The sequence below is a fragment of the Hemitrygon akajei genome, chromosome 17, assembly GCF_048418815.1.
Source record: "Hemitrygon akajei chromosome 17, sHemAka1.3, whole genome shotgun sequence".
NCBI classification, from domain to species: domain Eukaryota; kingdom Metazoa; phylum Chordata; class Chondrichthyes; order Myliobatiformes; family Dasyatidae; genus Hemitrygon; species Hemitrygon akajei.
Window position 1 is genome coordinate 65058439 of NC_133140.1, and position 20030 is coordinate 65078468.

Here is a 20030-nt window from a genome sequence, read left to right on the forward strand (position 1 = left end):
AATGCAAGTAAATGTGAGGTGTTGCACCTTTGGGAGGACCAACTAGGGTAGGATTTATACAGTGATCGATAGGGCCCTGAGGAGTGTGGTAGAACTGAAGGATTTGGGAATACAGATCCATAATTCCTTGAAAGTGGCATCATAGGTACAGCAGATAGGGTTGTAAAGAGATCTTTTGGCACATTGGCCTTTATAAATCAATGTATTAAGTACAGGAGTTGGAATATTGTGTTGAAGTTGTACAAGATGTTGGTGAGGCCTGATTTGTTTGCAAAACTGTGTGCAGTTTTGGTCACCTACCTACAGGAAAGATGGAAATAAGCTTGACAGAGTGTAGACAAAATTTACAAGGGTTTTGCCAGATCTTGAGGACCTGAGTTATAGGGAAGGGTTGACTTTATTCCCTAGAGCATAGGATACTGAGGGGAGATTTGCTAGAGAAAAAAAAAATTATGAAGCATATAGGTAGGGAAAATGCAAGCATTCTTTTTCCACTGAGGTTGGATGAGACTACGACCAGAGGATGAAAGGTGAAATGTTTAAGGGAAACATGAAGGGGAACTTCTTCACTCAGAGGATCAAGTAGGCAGAGGAAGTGGTGGTGTGATTTCGATTTCACATTTAAGAGAAAGTTGGATGGGTACATGAGTGGGAAGGGTATGGAGGTCTAGGGTCCAAGTGCAGATCAATAGGACTAGGTAGATTAATAGTTCGCCATAGACTAGATGTCCCAAAGGGCCTGTTAGTGTGCTGTATTTTTCTGTAATTCTACGACACTAGTAGGTAATTGAGACTGGTATGCATGATGAACAACATTAATTTAAATTTATTTAGTATTTTTAACATAGCAGACATTTCTGAGGGGTTCCCAGGAGCTGTAAGCCTCATTAGATTATATGAGAGAAGATTACCAACAGCTTTTTTAAACAGTTTTAAAGATGTTCTTATGTTGCCTGGATTGGGGAGAATGCCTTATGAGAATAAGTTGAGTGAACTCGGCCTTTTCTCCTTGGAGCAACGGAGGATGAGAGGTGACCTGATAGAGGTGTATAAGATGATGAGAGGCATTGATAGTGTGGATAGTCAGAGGCTTTTTCCCAGGGCTGAAATGGCTAACATGAGAGGACACAGGTTTAAGGTGCTGGGGAGTAGGTGCAGAGGAGATGTCAGGGGTAAGTTTTTTACTCAGAGAGTGGTGAGTGTGTGGAATGGGCTGCTGGCGACGATGGTGGAGGCAGATATGATAGGGTCTTTTAAGAGACTTCTGGATAGGTACATGGAGCTTAGGAAAATAGAGGGCTATGGGTAAGGCTAGTAATTACAAGGTAGGGACATGTTCGGCACAACTTTGTGGGGCGAAGGGCCTGTATTGTGCTGTAGGTTTTCTATGTTTCTATGAAAAGGCAATAAGACAGAAGTATAGGAAGGGAATTCCAGTGTTCAGGGTGTTGACCAGTTGACACCACTGTAAATAGGAGAGTGATTAAATTTGAAAACAAACATAAGAAAGCAAACACAAAAAATTCCTTTCCTAAATTCATGGTGTTGCTCAGGGAATCCTTGAGGTACGGGTGAAAAGGAAAAATAAACAGCAGGCTTATTTGGTGTCTTGAAATTTACAAAGAATAGACTAGGGAGGATGGTCAGGAGTGTTATGAAATAGTCAAGACTAAAAGTAACAAAGGTGGAAACTGTAATTTGGACTCCAAAGAATATTTTCATCCTTCCCACTATTTAGACACAGGCCTTACAACTGGCTCCTTAGTTTCATTCTCTTGTCTTAAGAAGACAGGAGCTCATTACCTCACACAAAGAAAAAGAGAAGCATTCAGGCTTGTGATCTCTTTCTACCTGGGCTACTTCTGGGCTGTGGAAGGAGTAGGGAAGGGATTGTAATTGAACAATTGAGGGCTTTTGAAGCAACTGCATTTTTGTCAGCACAGAGGCCAGCCTCGTGCTGTAAGCCATTTCCTAGAATGCAAAAATCTAGGTGGTTTATTAGATACATACTGTGGTATTTGACATTGAATAACTAGGAATGTAGATTAAAGGTTTGCCAATAGGTTTGATCTTTGATTCTCTCTCTACCAATTTTGTTCATGCTAATATGCAAATTCATGGCTGATTAAAAAGATTAAAGTATTAAAAGACATTGCCAGTGGGAGGAAAGTACCTTCAATGCTATGCATTAAGATCAAAAGAAAAGCACTAAAAGCAATTTTAACGCAAGAAAATGTCTTACTCACAAATATATTCATCTGCCAATGAAATTTGAGTTTGCTGATATGAGTTGATGTGTTTGTTTATGTAGGATGATAGAAGAAAGGTGGATTGTGCAGTTTACATAAAATTAATTATACAATGTTTTTCCCTTTCATTATTAGCAATAAATTTACTTTGATCTTAACATGGAACCAAGCCTATAAACTTCTTTCTTCCAAAATGTCCTTGATCCTAATGATATAAGTCCTATTCTTATTCAAAGGCTTCCTTCATTGACTCTTAAGTAATAAAATTATTTGCTTACATGCCTTGTAAGGTGACTATAAATACAAGTCCTCTTCAATGTGATTCAATCTCTAAAGACTTTAACCATTTGCTTCTTTATCCTTAGGGTTCAGTGAAGGCTCTGTACCATTATCAAAGTCAACAAACAGATGAACTTTCTTTTCCTAGAGGTGCCATCATCCTCAATGTCAAAAAGCACGACCAAGGATGGTAAGGGTTCTGGTTTTGCAATCAGTAATTTATCAGGGTTTTTCCTCTTCATTTGAACAGTGAAAATAATGACTGATTAGGAAGGTAGACACAATGACAATAAATTCATTTAGTAAGTTAGCAAGAAGAAGGTGTAGTTGGTTCATATTACTGTCCCAGAGCATCCTGAGGGTGGTAACATGTAGCATATATTAAAAGGCAAAGTCTATAGAGCCTCAGTGCTCCAGTGTGATCTTTGGATGTTTTCTGGCACGGCTGATTAGCTTTGAACAACTTTGCACTGATAATCATGGCTCTTCACCTCCACAGATCTTTGACAAATCTCCGAGCTGCATGTACCTCATTCCCTCTGGACAATATCTCCCTTGGCCAGCATCCCTGAAGTTCACAGCTATATGCCGTCATCAAACCCCTAAACCGATGCAGGGTTTCGATCTGAAAATTTGGCAATTCCTTTCCTCCCACTGAGCTCCTCCAGTTGTTAGTCATTCCTCCGCATTTCAGCATCTGCAGCCTCTAGAGTCTCCAAGTTTCCACCCTTCTTTCCTGGGTTTCCTGCATTCTCCAGCAAGTATTTCCCCTTCAGCTGCAGTGGGTATTACATCCCATTGTCGTGTGTGTGTACACACTAAGCTTTCAATGAAGCAGTAACTGCCCATTGTACTCCACTCAAGTGAAGTCTTTCAATGGAATTTCTTCATTTCTCCCATTTTTTGCTTTTATGCCCCCGACAACTTCAAGGACCTTTGGGACCAGCACCTGCCTTTATAATAGGTGTTACATTACCTTCCTCTCCTGGTCTGTGTGTGTGTGTCTTGTAAGGCCTGGCTGTCTCTTCATATGCAATGTGCCTGGCCTGCAGCTTAGAAGAAGATCTAGGAATTCTTGAAGTCATGTTGCGTTCTGCTTCATTATTTTATGTCACAACTTATTCTGACATCTTCTACCATTTAAAATGTTTTCAGTTAATCTAGAAATAGTTCCATGCCTGATATTTGCTTTTTCTTCTGTCCGTGTAGTGTTGTCATGAGCACAGTATCTCAGTACGGTGTGGTTTCTAAATTGGTGTAAAGTGGAAAAGCGGCATACAATTTATGCTCAGGAAGCTCCCACAAAATGCTTAGTAAGGGATACATATTTCAGCCAGGACATCAGAGAGACTACCCTGCTTTTATTCAAAGTAGTGCGATGGGACTTCTTACATCCAGACAAGAGGCTAGATAGAATCTCAGCTGAACTTTCTCATGCAAAAGATAGCAATCAATTTGGATCGACAATTTACTGCAGCTAAGAAGCAATATCATAACTTTACTCTTTCCTTAAAAATTAGATTACTTATTCATAAATAAAGCAGCTTCTGGTCTGACTGAAGGGAAATACACCCAGTGGCCACTTTATTAAGTACAACCGTACACCTGCTGGTTGATGCAAATAACTAATTAGCCAATCATGTGGCAGCATCTCGACATGGTCAAGAGGTCCAGTGTAGTTCAGACCCAACATCGGAATAGGAAAGAAAATTTGACCTAAAGTAACTTTAACCACAGAATGATTGTTGGTGCCATATGGGATAGTTTGAGTATTTTGGAAACTGCTGATCTCCTGGGATTTTCACGCAAATCATTCTCTAGAGTTTGCAGAGAATGGTACTAGGAACAAAGGGCATCCAGTGAGTGGCAGTTCTGCGGGTGAGAAAGCCTTGTAAATGAGAGGTCAGAAGAGACTGGCTAATCTGGTTCAAGCTGACAGGAAGGCAACAGTAACCCAAATAACCATGTGTTACAACAGCGCCGTGCTGAAGGGCATATCTGAACACACATGTTGAACCTTGAAGTGGGTGGGCCACAGCAGCAGAAGACCACACTGAGTTCCACTCCTGTACCTAATAAAGTGACCACAGAGTGTGTATAATTATTAATCTCACCCTTGGCTTAGTTGACAGAAATCATGCCTCAGAATCAGAACGTTGTGCTTTCAGATGCCACTCAAGTGATTGGAGTACAAAGGTCAAGACTAATACCATCTCCAGGTTGTCTCTTAATTTCCAGCAATATAACCACAATCCAGACTATCTAAATCCTCAGAGGAGTTACCTACCAACTTTCTCTTTTCCCAAGCACAAAGTTGCTTTAGTTCGCACAGCTCGTTAATTCTATCTGTATAATTTATTTAGGTGGACAGGGGACTATGGTGACCAAATACAAAAATACTTTCCAGCCAACTACGTGGAAGAAATAGCAGCTGAAATTCAAGAGGAAGTAAATAACCAGGTATATTTTGTTCGAATGTCGGTTTCAATATTTTTATAGACTTGAGGACTTGACCATGATATATTTAACTGCACAATTCTACTGAAACATATCAATGCAATCCCATAGATGGATTTCTCTTGTAGTTTTGTTTCCATTGCTGTTACTTTTGCCATCATGACCATGGAGCTTACAACTTCTAAACTTATAACGATCTTGAATTAACTTTGCCCAGTTTGCAGATCTCATCACTGTATTTTTTTTCATTTTTCATTTTGTTGTTCAGATAACAGAAGATAATCCCCTGGGTGTATTTTGCAGAGGGATTGTCGAACTTGCTAACTGTACTGTTGGTACGTATGCCCAGTCTGCAAATATACAATGATGAAAATGTGTAATTATTTAGATTGTTCTGGTCAGTTTCAGTTGGAATTCACAGGTGCAGAGCCACTCTTAAGATCTGAAATAATAATTACTTTGAAAACAGATAAACAGGTAAATGGGATGAATGAGATGGCTTTCGTGTTCACCATCCAACCAAAAGTACCTGTGGATGCACCAGCCCTGGATATTGCTACTGAAACACTGGAAGATTTGTTCTCCTGGTACCATGAAGTGGTACAATGCTCTCAGAAGATATACGTACAGGTATGCCTCTACGGAAAACATATTTAAAAGTAAAGCAAGCTGTAAATAAAGGATACCTATCCTTTGACTATGAGTTTGAACTCATATCAACAATATTGATTAACTTACTACATTTGGGTTGAATTGTTACAACTGAATTAAAAGCAGAAATTTCTGTCCACTGTGAAGTAAGAATTCCTCCAGTGACCATGTGTAGGCTCCTCAGTTAGTATTTTCCTGTTCTCTTTTTAGTTCATAGCATTTACTGTTGATCTAATTTCCTAGCCAAAGTACTTCTTCACAACAGTGTAGTGGTAGCATTAGTTTCAAACTAATTTCAAACCAAGGGGCATTTTAGATCATCGTAGTCTTTTACCCTTCTTTCCTCCCCAATGAAAAACTTACTGTGTACATTTGAAGAATGGGAAGCTCTTCGGTAAGTTATAACGAAAGATTGAATAGGTTAGGACTTTATTCCTTGGAACATAGAAGATTGAGAGGAGATTTGATAGATGTATACAAAATTACAAGGCATATAGATAGAATAAATGCAAGCAGGCTTTTCCCACCGAGGCCATGGGTTAAGGGTGAAAGAGGAACAATGGGGGAATCTTTTTCATTTAGAGGGTCATGAGAGCACAAATGGTGCATGCGAGCTCAGTTTCATTGGTTAAACCATGTTTGGGTAGATGCGTGAATGGTAGGGATATGGAGGTCTATGCTCCTGGTGCGAGTCGATGGGAGCAAAGAGTTTAAATAGTTTCAGCACGGACTAGATAGGCTACAGGGCCTGTTTTGTGCTGTACTTTTATATGAATCCATTACAAAAACCAATTCAGAATTCTGACAGGTGCCATGGTCTAGAAGTGTTGAGCAGTTGTCTGAATAAACTTAGAATTGTTGCAGTTAAGGAAGATATTATACATACTGAGATGATTCAACACTTCCTGTTAATTGTGCTCAATTAACCTTTGGAATTTAATTTAAAATAATATTCTGGATATGCTTTTCTATGCTATTGATGGGCAGCAGAATGATGCAGCATGCAGCTTGTGCAATCCTGATCTGTGATGTGTGGAATTTGCACCTTTTTCTGACTACTGTATCTGGGATTTCCCTAAATGCAGCTGAGTTCACCACAGGCCCATGTTGGTAGGTTAATTTGCCACTGTTCATTACCCATGCCATGCAGGTGAGTGGTGGGGGTTTGTTGGAACTTGGGAAGAATAGGTCACAGGAAAAATTGGTGGGAAATGGGATTAATCTGGGATAGATGAACTAAAATGGCCTCCTATCTGAAAGGAAATATGGATTATTATATGCAGTCATCAGAAGCACCAGTCACAGACCCAAATAAGGAAGAAAAATATTTTATGTGAAGTGGTTGTGGACCTTCAGAATGAACAAAACCTGTGGGCTGTGAATGTGCAATTCTTGAGTTTATTCAAGACTGAGATTGAAAGACACGAAATTCTGCACATGCTGGAAGTCCAAAGGAACACAAGCAAAATGCTGGAGGAAATCAGCTGGTGAGGTAATGTCTATGGAGGGGAATAAACAGCGGATATTTCCAACCCAGACCCTTCATCAGAGATGGATAGATTTGGGATGTTGGAAGGATGGAGGGGTACTGAGAGAAGTTAGAGCTGAGCTAGAAATTGTCTTATTACCGTAGATTCCGGATTTTAAGCCGCTACTTTTTTCCCACATTTTGAACAGCTTTGAACTTTGCGGCCAATAATCCAGAGCGGCTAATACATTATTTTTTTCATGCCGCCTCGTAAACATTTTGCCTCGTAACAGTAGACCAATAAAATTGATGAGTAGTTCACAGAGGTCCAATGAAATTGTACGATAAATCAAGCGCACTTTCACAATTAAATTATTGTAAATCAGTCATTTGTACTCACCCTCATCAACATGGAAAACACTCGAAGCATTGTGCTACCTACCCTACTTAGTTTAAACTATATTTGTTTTCTGTACTACATCGCGGGATGCTATGACGTCACACCCGGTTTCGCGGCGTCTTGTGGGAAAATGCCGTTTGCGATGAAACGGAAAGGAGGGGGGGAGCGGATTACGCGAGCGGCTTTGGATCCGAGCGAAATCTGCTTTTAAATGCCGTTTGCGATGAAACGGAAAGGAGGGGGGGAGCGGATTACGCGAGCGGCTTTGGATCTGAGCGAACTCTGCTTTTAAGTTAAAGGTATCAATAACTTTTCCTGGTAGGCTGCAGTATATATATTTTTTACCAGTCGTTAGGAGATATTGGAATGTTGTTCAGTAAAGAAGTATACGCAACGTATATTTAAAAGTAGCCGCGTACGGGCACGGTTCGAAAAAAAGCATTTGCAATATGTATTTGTTTTTGTTACCATATGGATTTAATTAAAAGTTAAAAAAATCCTCACGTGTAATATCTTTCTGTGTAAATATCTCATATTACAACGTGGGACACCTGCGGCCGAAAATGCGGTGCGGCCTAAAATCCGGTGCGGCCTTTACATTTAAAAAAATGATTTTATTTCTAAAATTAGTGCCAGCGGCTTAAAATCAGGTGCGCTCTGTAGTCCGGAATCTACGGTAAATGTCTTTCTGCTCCTGATTTATGGATGAATGGATTTGTGTGTGAAATTCATTACATACATAATAATGAAGTGGTTATTTTCTCCTGAACAATACAAATGCTGATATGAGTTCTGTTTCAACAGGAGGAGAATCGAAATGAGATGGAAAGGAAGCAACAGATTGCCAAAGAGTTGTCTGACTTAGTTGTGTACTGCAAGCCAGCAAAGTGCAAAGACTTCTTTCCAACTGGTAATTGTTTTAATAACTTAACTACTTAATTTTGAAGACCTTTCCCTTTGTGTTGAAATAGAATGATCAAAACTGTTCACCTGATATTTCCCTGAAACCTAGTTGCAACATAACAGAGATGATAATATTGCTGAATTTGTATGTTATATGAGTACTAATGATGTTGGTGACAGATCACTGAGTACTACTGGAATAGCGTTGCTTGGATTTATGTTCAAATGCCATGTAGTTTATTTCCTGATATCTTTAATAATAAGATTCAGACAATGGCTTCCTGCTTTTGTAGCAATGGCAAAAAGAAGAAAAGAGAGTATAATATTCACTCTACAGAACTTTCCTTACATGAAAGTAAGACCACAGTAATTACAGATGAGAAAAGATGTTATTCATCCATCCACTCTATAGTTAAATCCATTTGTTCATTCAATACTTCAGAATATTTTGCTACTGATGTCTGTTTGTAATCGTAGGCCACGTGGGTGACTTTCTTGCAAGAAATTGCTTCCCAAAGTCTGTACAAATTTTAAACCAATGTTGCTTAATTCTGCTCGCATGGGTTGATTTGATAGTCCATGTTATTAAACATGATTCTGCAGGTACTGGAAATCTTAAACAACACGCACAAAATGTTGACAGATCTCAGCAAATCAGGCAGCACTATTGGAAGGGAATAAACAGTTGACATTTTGAGCTTAAGGGGTATGGGGCTCGGGCTGAAGGATCATGGCCTGAAATGTCGATTGCATATTCCAGTTTAACATTTTTTTCACCATGAGCAATCTTCTCTACTTTTATAAGGTCATTTCCCTAATGCTTTCTTTATAAATTGAGAAGTCTATGCTTCTCTAGTCCTTTTTCACCATTTAGAGTTATGACACTGGAGACCAACTTCACAGTTCTCCTCTGCAGTATTTCTAGTATTTGAATTTCAATCAATTTTTTAGCACAGCTTTCAAGAAATGTATTGTCTGTCAGGCTCTTCCTGCTGTGATACAACCTGCAGTTTCCCTTGTAAGTTGTTGCTGTGCATATTTAACATCAATTCCTTGGTGTCTTTCAGCTTCATTCTCAACTAATTAATTGATACAATTTATTTTTCTTTCATTCTGTAATACATCACAATTTTCAGCATCAAAGTTTCATCTGCCTCCTACCCAAGTAGTCCATCTCATTGAATTCAATCTCAGCTAAGATGTAAAGCTGACTATATTCTACTTCCACACACATGTCAATGCACCTCACTTCATTTTGCTTTCCATTCGCAGTGGCCTTCTTACTTCCCCGCTGAAACAGCAAGTTTTGCTCATCTCGTAACTCAAGCACTTGCCTTGTTAATGATAGAGCTGGGAAAGAACCTTACTCACAAGTGCTATCTGTTCATTTTTAGCGAAAGATGTCATTGATTACAAGGAAATGAGATCATTTGCAGAAAATAAGGCAGAAGCTATCCTCAAACAGAAACCCAAAGAGTTTCGAGAATACAACCGTAAGCAACTTTCCAGAATCTATCCCAAAGGACAACGCATTGAATCTTCCAACTACGACCCAATTCTGCTATGGCAACATGGATCCCAAATGGCTGCTCTAAATTTCCAAACACCAGGTATGAAATATTCTTCATATTGGCTTACTGAATTTCTGTTACCATTTCATAGAATGCTATTTATTGATTATTTATTGAGATACAACGCAGAATAGGCCCTTATGGCCCTATGAGCCCTCATCGCCTGGCAACCTCCAATTCAACCTTGCCTTATCATAGAACAATTTACAATGACCATTAACCTACTAACTGGTACGTTACTGGACTGTGGGAGGAAACCAGAGCATCCGGAGGAAACCCACAAGGCCACGGGGAGAACATAAAAACTCCTTACAGACAGTGTCGAGAATTGAAGTAAGGTCACTGTTGCTGTAAAGCATTGTGCAGACCATGCGGTCTCATGTGTATCCAAGTAACTCTGAATGTGTGTGAAGAATGAACAACAGCATTACAACCCAAGAATTCCTGACTATATTTTGGATTTATCTGTGAATGTAGACTGAACAAGTGTTGATCAACTTTTTAGGCTGAAGGAAAATGTGACAAAATGGTTATTTTCCTCAACTAGGTCTCTCTACACCAAAGGAAAATAAACATCAATATTATTCCCTTTTTGATGAAAAAATATTTCAAAGTGCTTTCAGGGTGGATTCATAAGTGTAATCACAGCAATGAGTAGTAGTGCTCATGGTCTTATACATATCACAAAAACAGGAAGAAGTCTTTGGCCCACTTTGTCCATGGCAGATCCAATGGAGACCAACCCAACCATTTCTTTTTCCGCATTTTAATCTTCCTTGTGCCCCTGCAATTTATTTTCACCTTGATCCGTTTTGTCATTAACCTACAAGTAGGGAAGGTTAATTTGCAATACTCATTTAACCTGCCAACATGTCTTGTGGGGCAGGAGGGAAGTGGAACAGCCAGAGGAGGCCCATAAAGTCACAGGGGGAATGTACAGATTTGCAGCACCCAGGGTTAGAATTGAACTTGGGTCGTAGAACAGAGAGGAGGCAGCACTACTTACTGCATCCCTGTGCCTCCCTTATGCGAAATAAAGTTTGACATTATCAAAACATTATTACATCATATTAAGCATGATGTTTAAGAAAGTCTAATCCAAGAGTTGTACAGTATTGAAGTAGGCCTTTCAGCCTAGTGTGTCTATGTCTATGCCAATCATTGTGCTATACTTAACCCACTTGCTTGCATTACTTCCATGTCTCTACGTTCCCTGTCCAGATGCCTCTTGGGTGTGTTACTGTCACCACCTCCTCATTCACCACTCAGATCCCCTTTATACCTCCTCCCTCTCACTTAAACCTACGCCCTCTACTTTTAGAGCCTTTTTTATCCTGCTATGGGACAAGGTCTATGACTATCTATCCATAGATTTACAGTGACTGTAAATCTACCCATAACCACATAGTGAAACTCTTAAAAGATAGTTTAACGGTGACTTTTACTGCCATAATTACATTCTTAGGATTAAGGTAAATATTGCTATTGGTAACCCAATCTCAAACAAGAGAAAATCTGCAGATGCTGGAAATTCGAGCAACACACACAAAATGCTGGAGGAGCTCAGCAGGCCGGGCAGCATCTAGGGAAAAGAGTGCAGTCGGTGTTTCCGTCGACTGTGCTCTTTTCCTAGTTGCTGCCTGGCCTGCTGAGCTCCTCCAGGATTTTGTGCGTATTGCGATTGGTGTTGATTTTTATTGTCATCGCTACATGTACCAAGATACGGTGAAATGCTTGTCTTGCATATCTTTATGGAGATGAAATCATTATGTAGTGCATTGAGCTAGAATAAAGTAAAACAATAACAAGCAGTGCGGGTAAACGATAAAATGCAAGATCATAAACCAGTAGATTATGAGCTCGTCTTATCATACAAGAAGTCTCTGCAAGCGTCTGGTAACATTAGGTTAGAAGCTGGTCATCGGATCTATTAATCCTACCTCGTCTACTGCAACTCCATATTTCTTCTACTTCTCCATGCACTTTCATTCCCTTTCAGTCGGCTGCTTAGCAAACATTTGCTTCAAATTGTGGGAAGATTTGCATTTTTAAAAGAAGAAATTAACTAAAAATGGAGTGTGTGCCCAAAAATTAGAGAGCATCAAAGTTAAGATGATTCCTGATTGGTGGCTATGAAGAGGAATTGATCTTTCAGTTCCATATCATATGTATATGAGATGAAAATTAATGGTTATCCCCTGGTCCATCACATACAATGAAGATTTTAGATTTCTTTAATCAATTGTGGTTAAGTCTCAGAAGCTGCTTTTGCTCACAGGCACCTCTAGATGGAGCTTCTTTCCTTGGGTAAAATTATTGAAAGCTTTGTCGATTTGTCAGTGGTAGACAATAACATCAGAATCAGAATGAGAATCAGACTTTAATCGCCAAGTACCTAGGCACATACAAGGAATTTACTTCTGGCAGATGTTGTCTCTCTGCTCATAACAATAATAATGATAAATATAAATGAAAATATAGATTATACATACAGGTAGTGCAATCCAAGTAATAGTTAGCCGACAGTTAACCGGCAGTTAACTGTTCAGCAAAGTGACCGCAGTAGGGAAAAAACTTCTCCAGTGCCTATTAGTCTTAGTCTGGAGGGATCTGAAGCGCCTACCAGACGGAAGCAGATCAAACAGTCTGTGCGCAGGATGGGAGGAGTCCTTTATGATGTTCCCCGCCCTCTTCTTCAACCTGGAAGAGTACAGGTCCACAATAGAGGGCAGGGAGGCTCCAATGATGCGCTCGGCAGTCCTCACTGTGCGCTGTAGTCTGGTTCTATCCTGCTTGGTGGCGGCTCCAAACCACACAATGATGGAGGTGCACAGGACAGACTCAATGACTGCAGTGTAGAACTGCAGCAGCAATATAACATGATGGCGTTTATGTTGTATATTATTTCAGAAAGAATATGGAGCACCTTACAAGGAGTCCATGAGTGTATCCTTGAAGTGTTTTTTTTTTCCTTGATATCATTTCCTCAATAAGCTCAGAATAAGGTACATATTTTGGAAGCCCAGTGTTATGCATGAGACCATGTGAACTTTGCACTTACAGCAGTACAGTTGAGCAGGATCAAGGTTTTTGATGCTGGCGCAGGAACAACTACTGGTGTTGATGTTCCTTACTGAGCCTGTGGATTTGGAGGATTTGTGGAGGCAGCTTCCTCAAAACACTGATGCTATTCCTCCCATGGCCTGCGGTGTCTACTGTACTATGCCCATGTTTCTGAGATGAACAGGAGGGCAGGAAGAGGACCATGATGTCGCAGAACTGACAGCTTAGTCATATACAGGTTGGGCTGGTGGACTGGAGATTCTGGTGAATATAATTATCAATGATTACTCTCACTGAGAGGTAATTCCTAAGTTATGGGAAGTGATCCATCTTGATCAATGTTAGGTAAAGATTTTGATTGAAGGGCAAATATGGTAAGCAGTATTATGCCATTAAGGCAGGTTGGTGAAGAACTGATGGCTTCTGGGTTTTTAGCACTGCACTCATCTTTGGGATACTTCATTGAACGAATCAATGTCAATTTAGATCTTGGCTCTAACAAAGAGGGTCTGCACACTGTAACTAGGTGTTTGAGCTTAGAGTACTTTGAGATAGAGAATGGGAAAGTTCCAGAAGTCTTGTTGTTCAGCTGTTGGCTGACCTTTCCAACTTTTGTCAGCCTTGAGGAGTGCCAGAGATGTGACGGACACTGTATTGTCATGCAGACTAAAGGAGCAAATGCCAAAAGGTGAGATTAGGCTATGTGGCTCTGTGTTGTTCCTGCATAGCTAATTTTCAAACAGCATGGGCAAAATAGGCCAATGGCTTCCAACGTCATAAATTTTCTACGATTGTAAAACTAATACTTACTCTGAGCCAGCACAGTGGATGCACCAAGGCACCTGAAGGTTGGGACTCGTTGGGATGCTATTGGGTGTTAGGTAGAAAGTCTCTTGTGGTGTTTGAGTTCCTCAGCAATGTTCCTCCTCTGACTACGTTCCTCTTTTGGGCCAGCCTGATGAAGATCATGACAAAGATTAGTTAGTGATCAGTCTGACTTCTGTTGTGGCACAGGTAGTCCTTGCAGCCCCTTGCTTCGATGATGATGTACCTACCGATGCCTGTATTGAGGGTGTTGAAGTAGTGAAACACACAGTATCTCTTTGACCAAACAGGGCATTGGTTGTCACATGAGTTCTGCCAGGAGTTAGATTTCCCTCAGCCTTACCTGCCAGTGCCACATTCTCAGAGGTTCATGTCCTCATTTAATTTATCCAAACAGGTAATCTAACCACTGTGAACGCAACATTCTTCTTGGGGTTTGCACTTCTTGATGAAGGTATATCAGTTGACTTGTCCCTTAAGTTGGCCTTATCTTGCTTGCTAATGTCACACTCATTGTAGTAGTGGTGACACTTATAGCTCTGATTTCCTGGGCCATGAGAGTGGTATGACATTCAGATCTAATGCCGATAGAGTTTTCCATGGAGGTCCTGACATGCCAGATCCAAAAACTGCATTGTAAGATACCTGTAGGTGATTTTATTCATTTTGGGATGTTTGTGTACAGCAGCATGGTCTTGACAGAGCAGTCTTGCTCCATTGCCAAGGGGTCTAAGATAGACCATTTCCTACTGAATGGACAACACAAACAAAATTTGTGGGAAAAGTTTAAACTTCTGTTCTAAAATATTTTACTTGATTAATCAGTTTAATCATTATAAAGTGGATTCTGGTTAATTGGGTCATCAGTTAATCGGGTCATCTGCTGATTAAATGAAAAAATAGCTAGAATTCCCTTTGTTTATTTGGGGCACAGTGCTGCTTAACTGTGGCAGGAGACTGTTGCTGAACAGTTTCTAACGAGCATCAGTCGCATGCATTTGTGTGGTCGTTAAGACACTACATTGTGCTTACAGCGAGCAGTTTTTAAATAGCGTCAGCTGCGTGGGTGTGTGTTCAAAAGGCAGTGATTTGTCACTGATGGTTTACAAGAACTAATCAGGCAATTCAGAACTGTTTTGCTCACTGTGATTTCAAGCATTGAGGCTTAGAAATGCCAGAAACAGCCGGGAGTGAAAACGAAATGATTTTAACACTTTGTCAAGTTAGGAACTATGAAGAATTTGAAGGATCAATAATTGTCTTGAATATTACAATGAAAATGAAGATTTGGAGGGTGCATCCATTGTATGGAAACAGTTCATTATCTGCACTAGGTGTCTCTGCTGATTTTGTTCATTTACAGTCAAAAGAACAGCAGTATACACACTGGGTGAATTCCTCCATTGATAGCTATTAGGAACTAATAAACAGTTTTATAGTACTGTAGTAGTATTGATAGTGTTCTAATTTGTTCTGTATTTCATTTAAATACATAATTTGTTACTCACTTTTTAAACCTTCTTAACTATTTCTATGAAACTTTGGTGAATTGAGGCAGCCACTTAATTAGGCTAAAATGCGCTGGTCCTGATGTGTCCCAATTAACTGGAATCTACTATATTAACTGTGAATAAAAATTAGTAATGACATATGCTATTGAGAAGATGACTTCTGTTCCATGTTTGGTGGGGTGTTTTACACTTAATTCTACACCAGTGGCTAGAAGCTGAATGATTTGTTGAGAAGTACCGTACCTCATTTTAAGTAAGCAAAGACTGCATGCAGTATTTCAGAGGTGTGCCAGACCCATTGTATCAACAATCGCTTTAAAATATCCTTTCAATTTTGTTACAGATAAGTCAATGCAGCTGAATCAAGCTTTGTTTTCTATGAATGGAAAAACGGGGTATATACTACAGCCTGAATCACTGAGGAGTGACAATCCAAATAAACATCGACTATATTCCATTAAAATAAAAGTAAGGAAGTTAATTCCATATATATTGTGGTATTTGTTTTAGATTAGTACTACTTATGGAATAAAGCCATTTTGTTGGGAGAGAATGCTTGTAAAAACTATGTGGATAAGTTCTTTAAGAAACACTACTTACTAATTTTGACCATTGTAAACTAAACAGCAAAAGAAACATTATTAGAAATACAGAAACATAGAAAGCCTACAGCACAATATAGGCCCTTCAACCCATAAAGTTGTGCCGCATATGTCCTTACCTTAAATTTACCTAGGGTTACCCATAGCCCTCTATTTTTCTAAGCTCCATGTACCTATCCAGAAGTCTCGTAAACAACCCTATCGTATCCACCTCCACCACCGTCGCCGGCAGCCCATTCCACGCATTCACCACTCTCTGCGTTTAAAAAAAACTTACCCCTGACACCTCCTCTGTACCTAATTTATTCTTATATTATTCTTATATTTTAAAACTCATTCAGATAAATTTCATCTATTTTGTCTTGAATTTATTCAGCAAGCTGATTTTTGTACTTTTTTTTACCACATGCGCCATAAACATCACACACTAGAGAAATATGGTACTTTGTTGTAAATACTAAACTTGCTATCTGCCTCGCTGGCTTTCTTTCCACTTCAAAGTAAAACTCCTCAAACCTTACCTCTGTACCAAACATTTTAATCCTGTCCTAATTACTGTTTGTATTGATTGGCTTCTTTGAATCACTTAAGTTCTCACAAAATGCTTTGGGGTGTTCTTGCTATTTTGAAAGTCTTATATAAATGGGAGCTGTTGAATATGTATGAAATATAACCAGAACTTTCCAATCAACAGAATCCCTTGTCCAAATGACGATCAGTCTGAGATTTTCATTTACTTAGCTCATGAAACTCAGCTGTAAATAGAACTGTACATTTGATTTAATTTAGCAAATCTTCAAAAGCATTTGGCAGGAATTGTGAGAATACATGGGAAGTTTAGTTGAAGGTGTATAGGAAGGAAATCCCAGAGTTTATGCCTGGGCAGATAAAGGCACGATCACCAATTTTAAACTGGAGGAAGTTATATAAGATTTGAAGGAAAAACCTGTTGTTAAGAGCATTGCCAGAACACAGAATGTAGAGATTTAGAGGGCCAAGGAGGCATTTAAATGCAAGAATGATAAATTTGAAATTTAAAGGCTTTCCTAAACTGCGAGCCAGTGTAGTGGGCAAAGGGATGATGGATGAAAGTGCAAATAACACACGCACTGTTGCACGCTATTGTATTATATAAAACATTTCAAGGTAATGCGGTAAGGTTTATGAGTGGTATCACTCATAGATTTCAACGTAGTAATGGTGCCTGATTTTAACAATAAATATTTGGCTCTGAAGATGGTTCTTTCTGTGTAGTGTCCATTAACCATTGAATGTCACATATTTGAATCTTTTTCTCAGCAGTGACAAAGCATAGCTTCCTTTTCCTTAGCAAGTGATATCATGTTACATGATAATTGTGTAAGTAACACTTCACTCAAAATACTCTCTGCAGTCAGCGTACCCACATCACAAATGGAGAAGATCAAAGGAAGCTCATGTGGGATTCTTGGCAGAGTTATCAATTAGTTCTATATCACTGCAGCACATTTTGCTTTAGTAATTAGCTTAGAAACCTATTGACTATTCTGATATTTACTGTTCCTATTAACTTTGCAGCTTCTTGGTGCCCGCCATCTACCCAAACCTGGCAGGAGTATAGTTTGTCCTTTTGTAGAAATGGAACTGTGTGGGCCTGAGAATGAGAATGAGAATAAGAAGTTCAAGACAGTGGTGATAAGTAAGTCTGAGTGTGTGTGCGTGTACGTGCGTGTGTGTGTGTGTGTGTGCATGTGCACGCGCATACATACATCTACAAATATATAATTACTCATAGAATTACAGAGAAAAGTAACTCCTTCAGCCCACCAAGTCTGTGTTGACAAACAACCATCCATTTACACTAGTCCTTTATGATTCTCCCCTTGTTCTGGTCAGTTTCCTACACGTTCTCAGACATTTAACTGTGCTCAAACAGCAATTTAAAGTGGCCTCCAACCTGTGACCTGAGATGTGCAAGAAAACTGGATCATGTTATAAAGAGAGTGTGGAAATGTCACACCAACACCAACTGAGGTCAAAGTTGAACCAAGGTCTCTTGCACCTTGCAAGGCAGTGGCTCTACGAGTTGTGCCAACATGTAATTATGTGGAGATTGTTTCAGTAATAAACATACTGAAGAACTGGACATTTTGTGTTCTGTTCTTCATTTATTCATAAAAAAGCCCTAAAAGACTAGAAGCATATATTTCAATGTTTTTCTTAATTCTGTGTCTAAGTTATTGTGTTATAATCATATCTGTTAAATGTTCAATATTTGGAAATTAATATTCCTTTATTTATAAAAAGAGTTAGGAATGTTTTGTATTGTAAAGAAGGAATCTAGTTCATCTCAAATTATCTTAATTCCAGATGATAATGGCCTTAATCCAGTTTGGTCAGGAGCAACTGAAGAGCCAACTAAGGAATTTGTCATCCAAGATCCCTCTTTAGCATTTCTTCGATTTGTTGTGTATGAAGAGGACATGTTCAGCGATCCAAACTTCTTGGCTCATGCTACTTTCCCCATCAAAGGAATCAAAACTGGTTAGTTTGACAGATCAAATACTTAGTGGAAGCAGAAGTGTTAAGTAGCATAAAGATGAGCAAAGACCTGCGAAGTTCAGCCGTGGCAGAAAAATGGGGTTGGAGAACATGTAATCAGTTTACAGAAGCCAGAAGCTTCCCATGTGTGCTCGAGTATTCTTGGATATTTGCATTTTAACCACAGTTCCAAATGTGTGCAGGAAAGTGGAACAGGTGGCCATTACTTTCACACGTGTTTAATAGTGGTGACTGAAGAAATAATTCTCTGTAACGGAAACTGAAAATGCTGGCAACACTCAGCAGGTCAAGGCGTCATCTCTGGAAGGAGAAACGGAGTAGAATTGGGGATTGAAAATCTTTTGTCATGTCTTCCACCTGAAATGTTAACTTTGTTTCTCCTTCCAGCAATGCTGCTGGGCTCTTTGAGTGTTATCAGCAATTTTCTGTTTCATTTTAAGATTTCCAGCAATTCTAGTTTTAAATTTTTATCAAATTCTTCACTGCTTTTCCTGTGAATCTGTACATGAATTAATATATAATTTACTGCCAAATCTATTAGGTATTTTGCTGCTGAATCTGTCTGTAAGTGTGTTGGCCTGAAAGCTGTGCTCCCTCCCCCGGTTCTGAGCCTTGATTATCTGCAGCATCTAAATTCAAAGTACATTTATTATCAAAGTATGTATACTTTGCGCAACCTTGAGATTTGTCTCCTTACAGGAGGCCACAAAACAAGGAAACCCAAAAGAGCCCACTTAAAAGAAGATAGTGAAACACCTGATGTGCAGAGAGGAAAAAAAAACACATCGTGCAAACAATAAAAGTAAACAAATAGCATTCAGAACTGAAGTTCCCAAAAGTGAGTCACAGACATGAAGCCAGGCATCACTTCAGCCGACTGAGGAGCCCATAACTGCAGTCCACAGTCTCAGTTTGCAGAGCAGCGAGCTGAACTAGGCCGTCCCTCATCTCTGGCCCCGACACCCTGACCTTTTCAATCTGGCCCAGTGCTTAAACTGTCCAAACCTTGGGTTGCTCCCACAGCCTCAATTCGGTCCGTAGCACCGACCTTTTCAATTCAGCCCAACGCTTAAATTGATCAAACATTGGGTCTCTCCCCACTTTTGGGCCTGGGCTCCACCTCATCCCTGTTCTTCCTCATTGGACTGTCTCCAAGTCCGCTCCAGCAATGGCCACGCATCGACTCTCCAGTCAGGATTCCACCACCTTGATGTAGCCCGTACATGCCACGCTGCAGCATCCTGTACCTTCAAGACTTCAGTTCATGCTGCAAAAATGCTAGGTCGTACAGACAGTTCAAAAGCTCAACTCCAACAGGGAACCATTGTTCGCAGTGATTGCTTAGCAGAAAAGGTGTAATTAAAATGTATTTGGTTGTTTGATTTGATTTGCAGTGGCTGAGCTTCACCAGTGCCACCTTAAATTGGAAGGAGCATCAGTTTCAGGGGAAAAGTAGAGCCTGCATCTCAGGCCCAACACAACCTAACCTTATTGCTACACACAATCATAG

General features: G+C 39.7%; 1 protein-coding gene across 1 annotated transcript in view; it reads left to right on the plus strand.

Annotated features, from left to right (window-relative positions):
- The window catches only part of plcg2 (phospholipase C, gamma 2), a 209166-nt gene that overhangs the window by 178253 nt on the left and 10883 nt on the right, over positions 1-20030 (plus strand). The window contains exons 21-29 of the mRNA XM_073070312.1: positions 2615-2718; positions 4892-4988; positions 5254-5320; positions 5455-5615; positions 8309-8414; positions 9802-10017; positions 15721-15845; positions 17537-17657; positions 18329-18502. Coding sequence (XP_072926413.1) covers positions 2615-2718; positions 4892-4988; positions 5254-5320; positions 5455-5615; positions 8309-8414; positions 9802-10017; positions 15721-15845; positions 17537-17657; positions 18329-18502 — 1171 coding nt within the window. The remainder of the gene's footprint in view (positions 1-2614; positions 2719-4891; positions 4989-5253; positions 5321-5454; positions 5616-8308; positions 8415-9801; positions 10018-15720; positions 15846-17536; positions 17658-18328; positions 18503-20030) is intronic.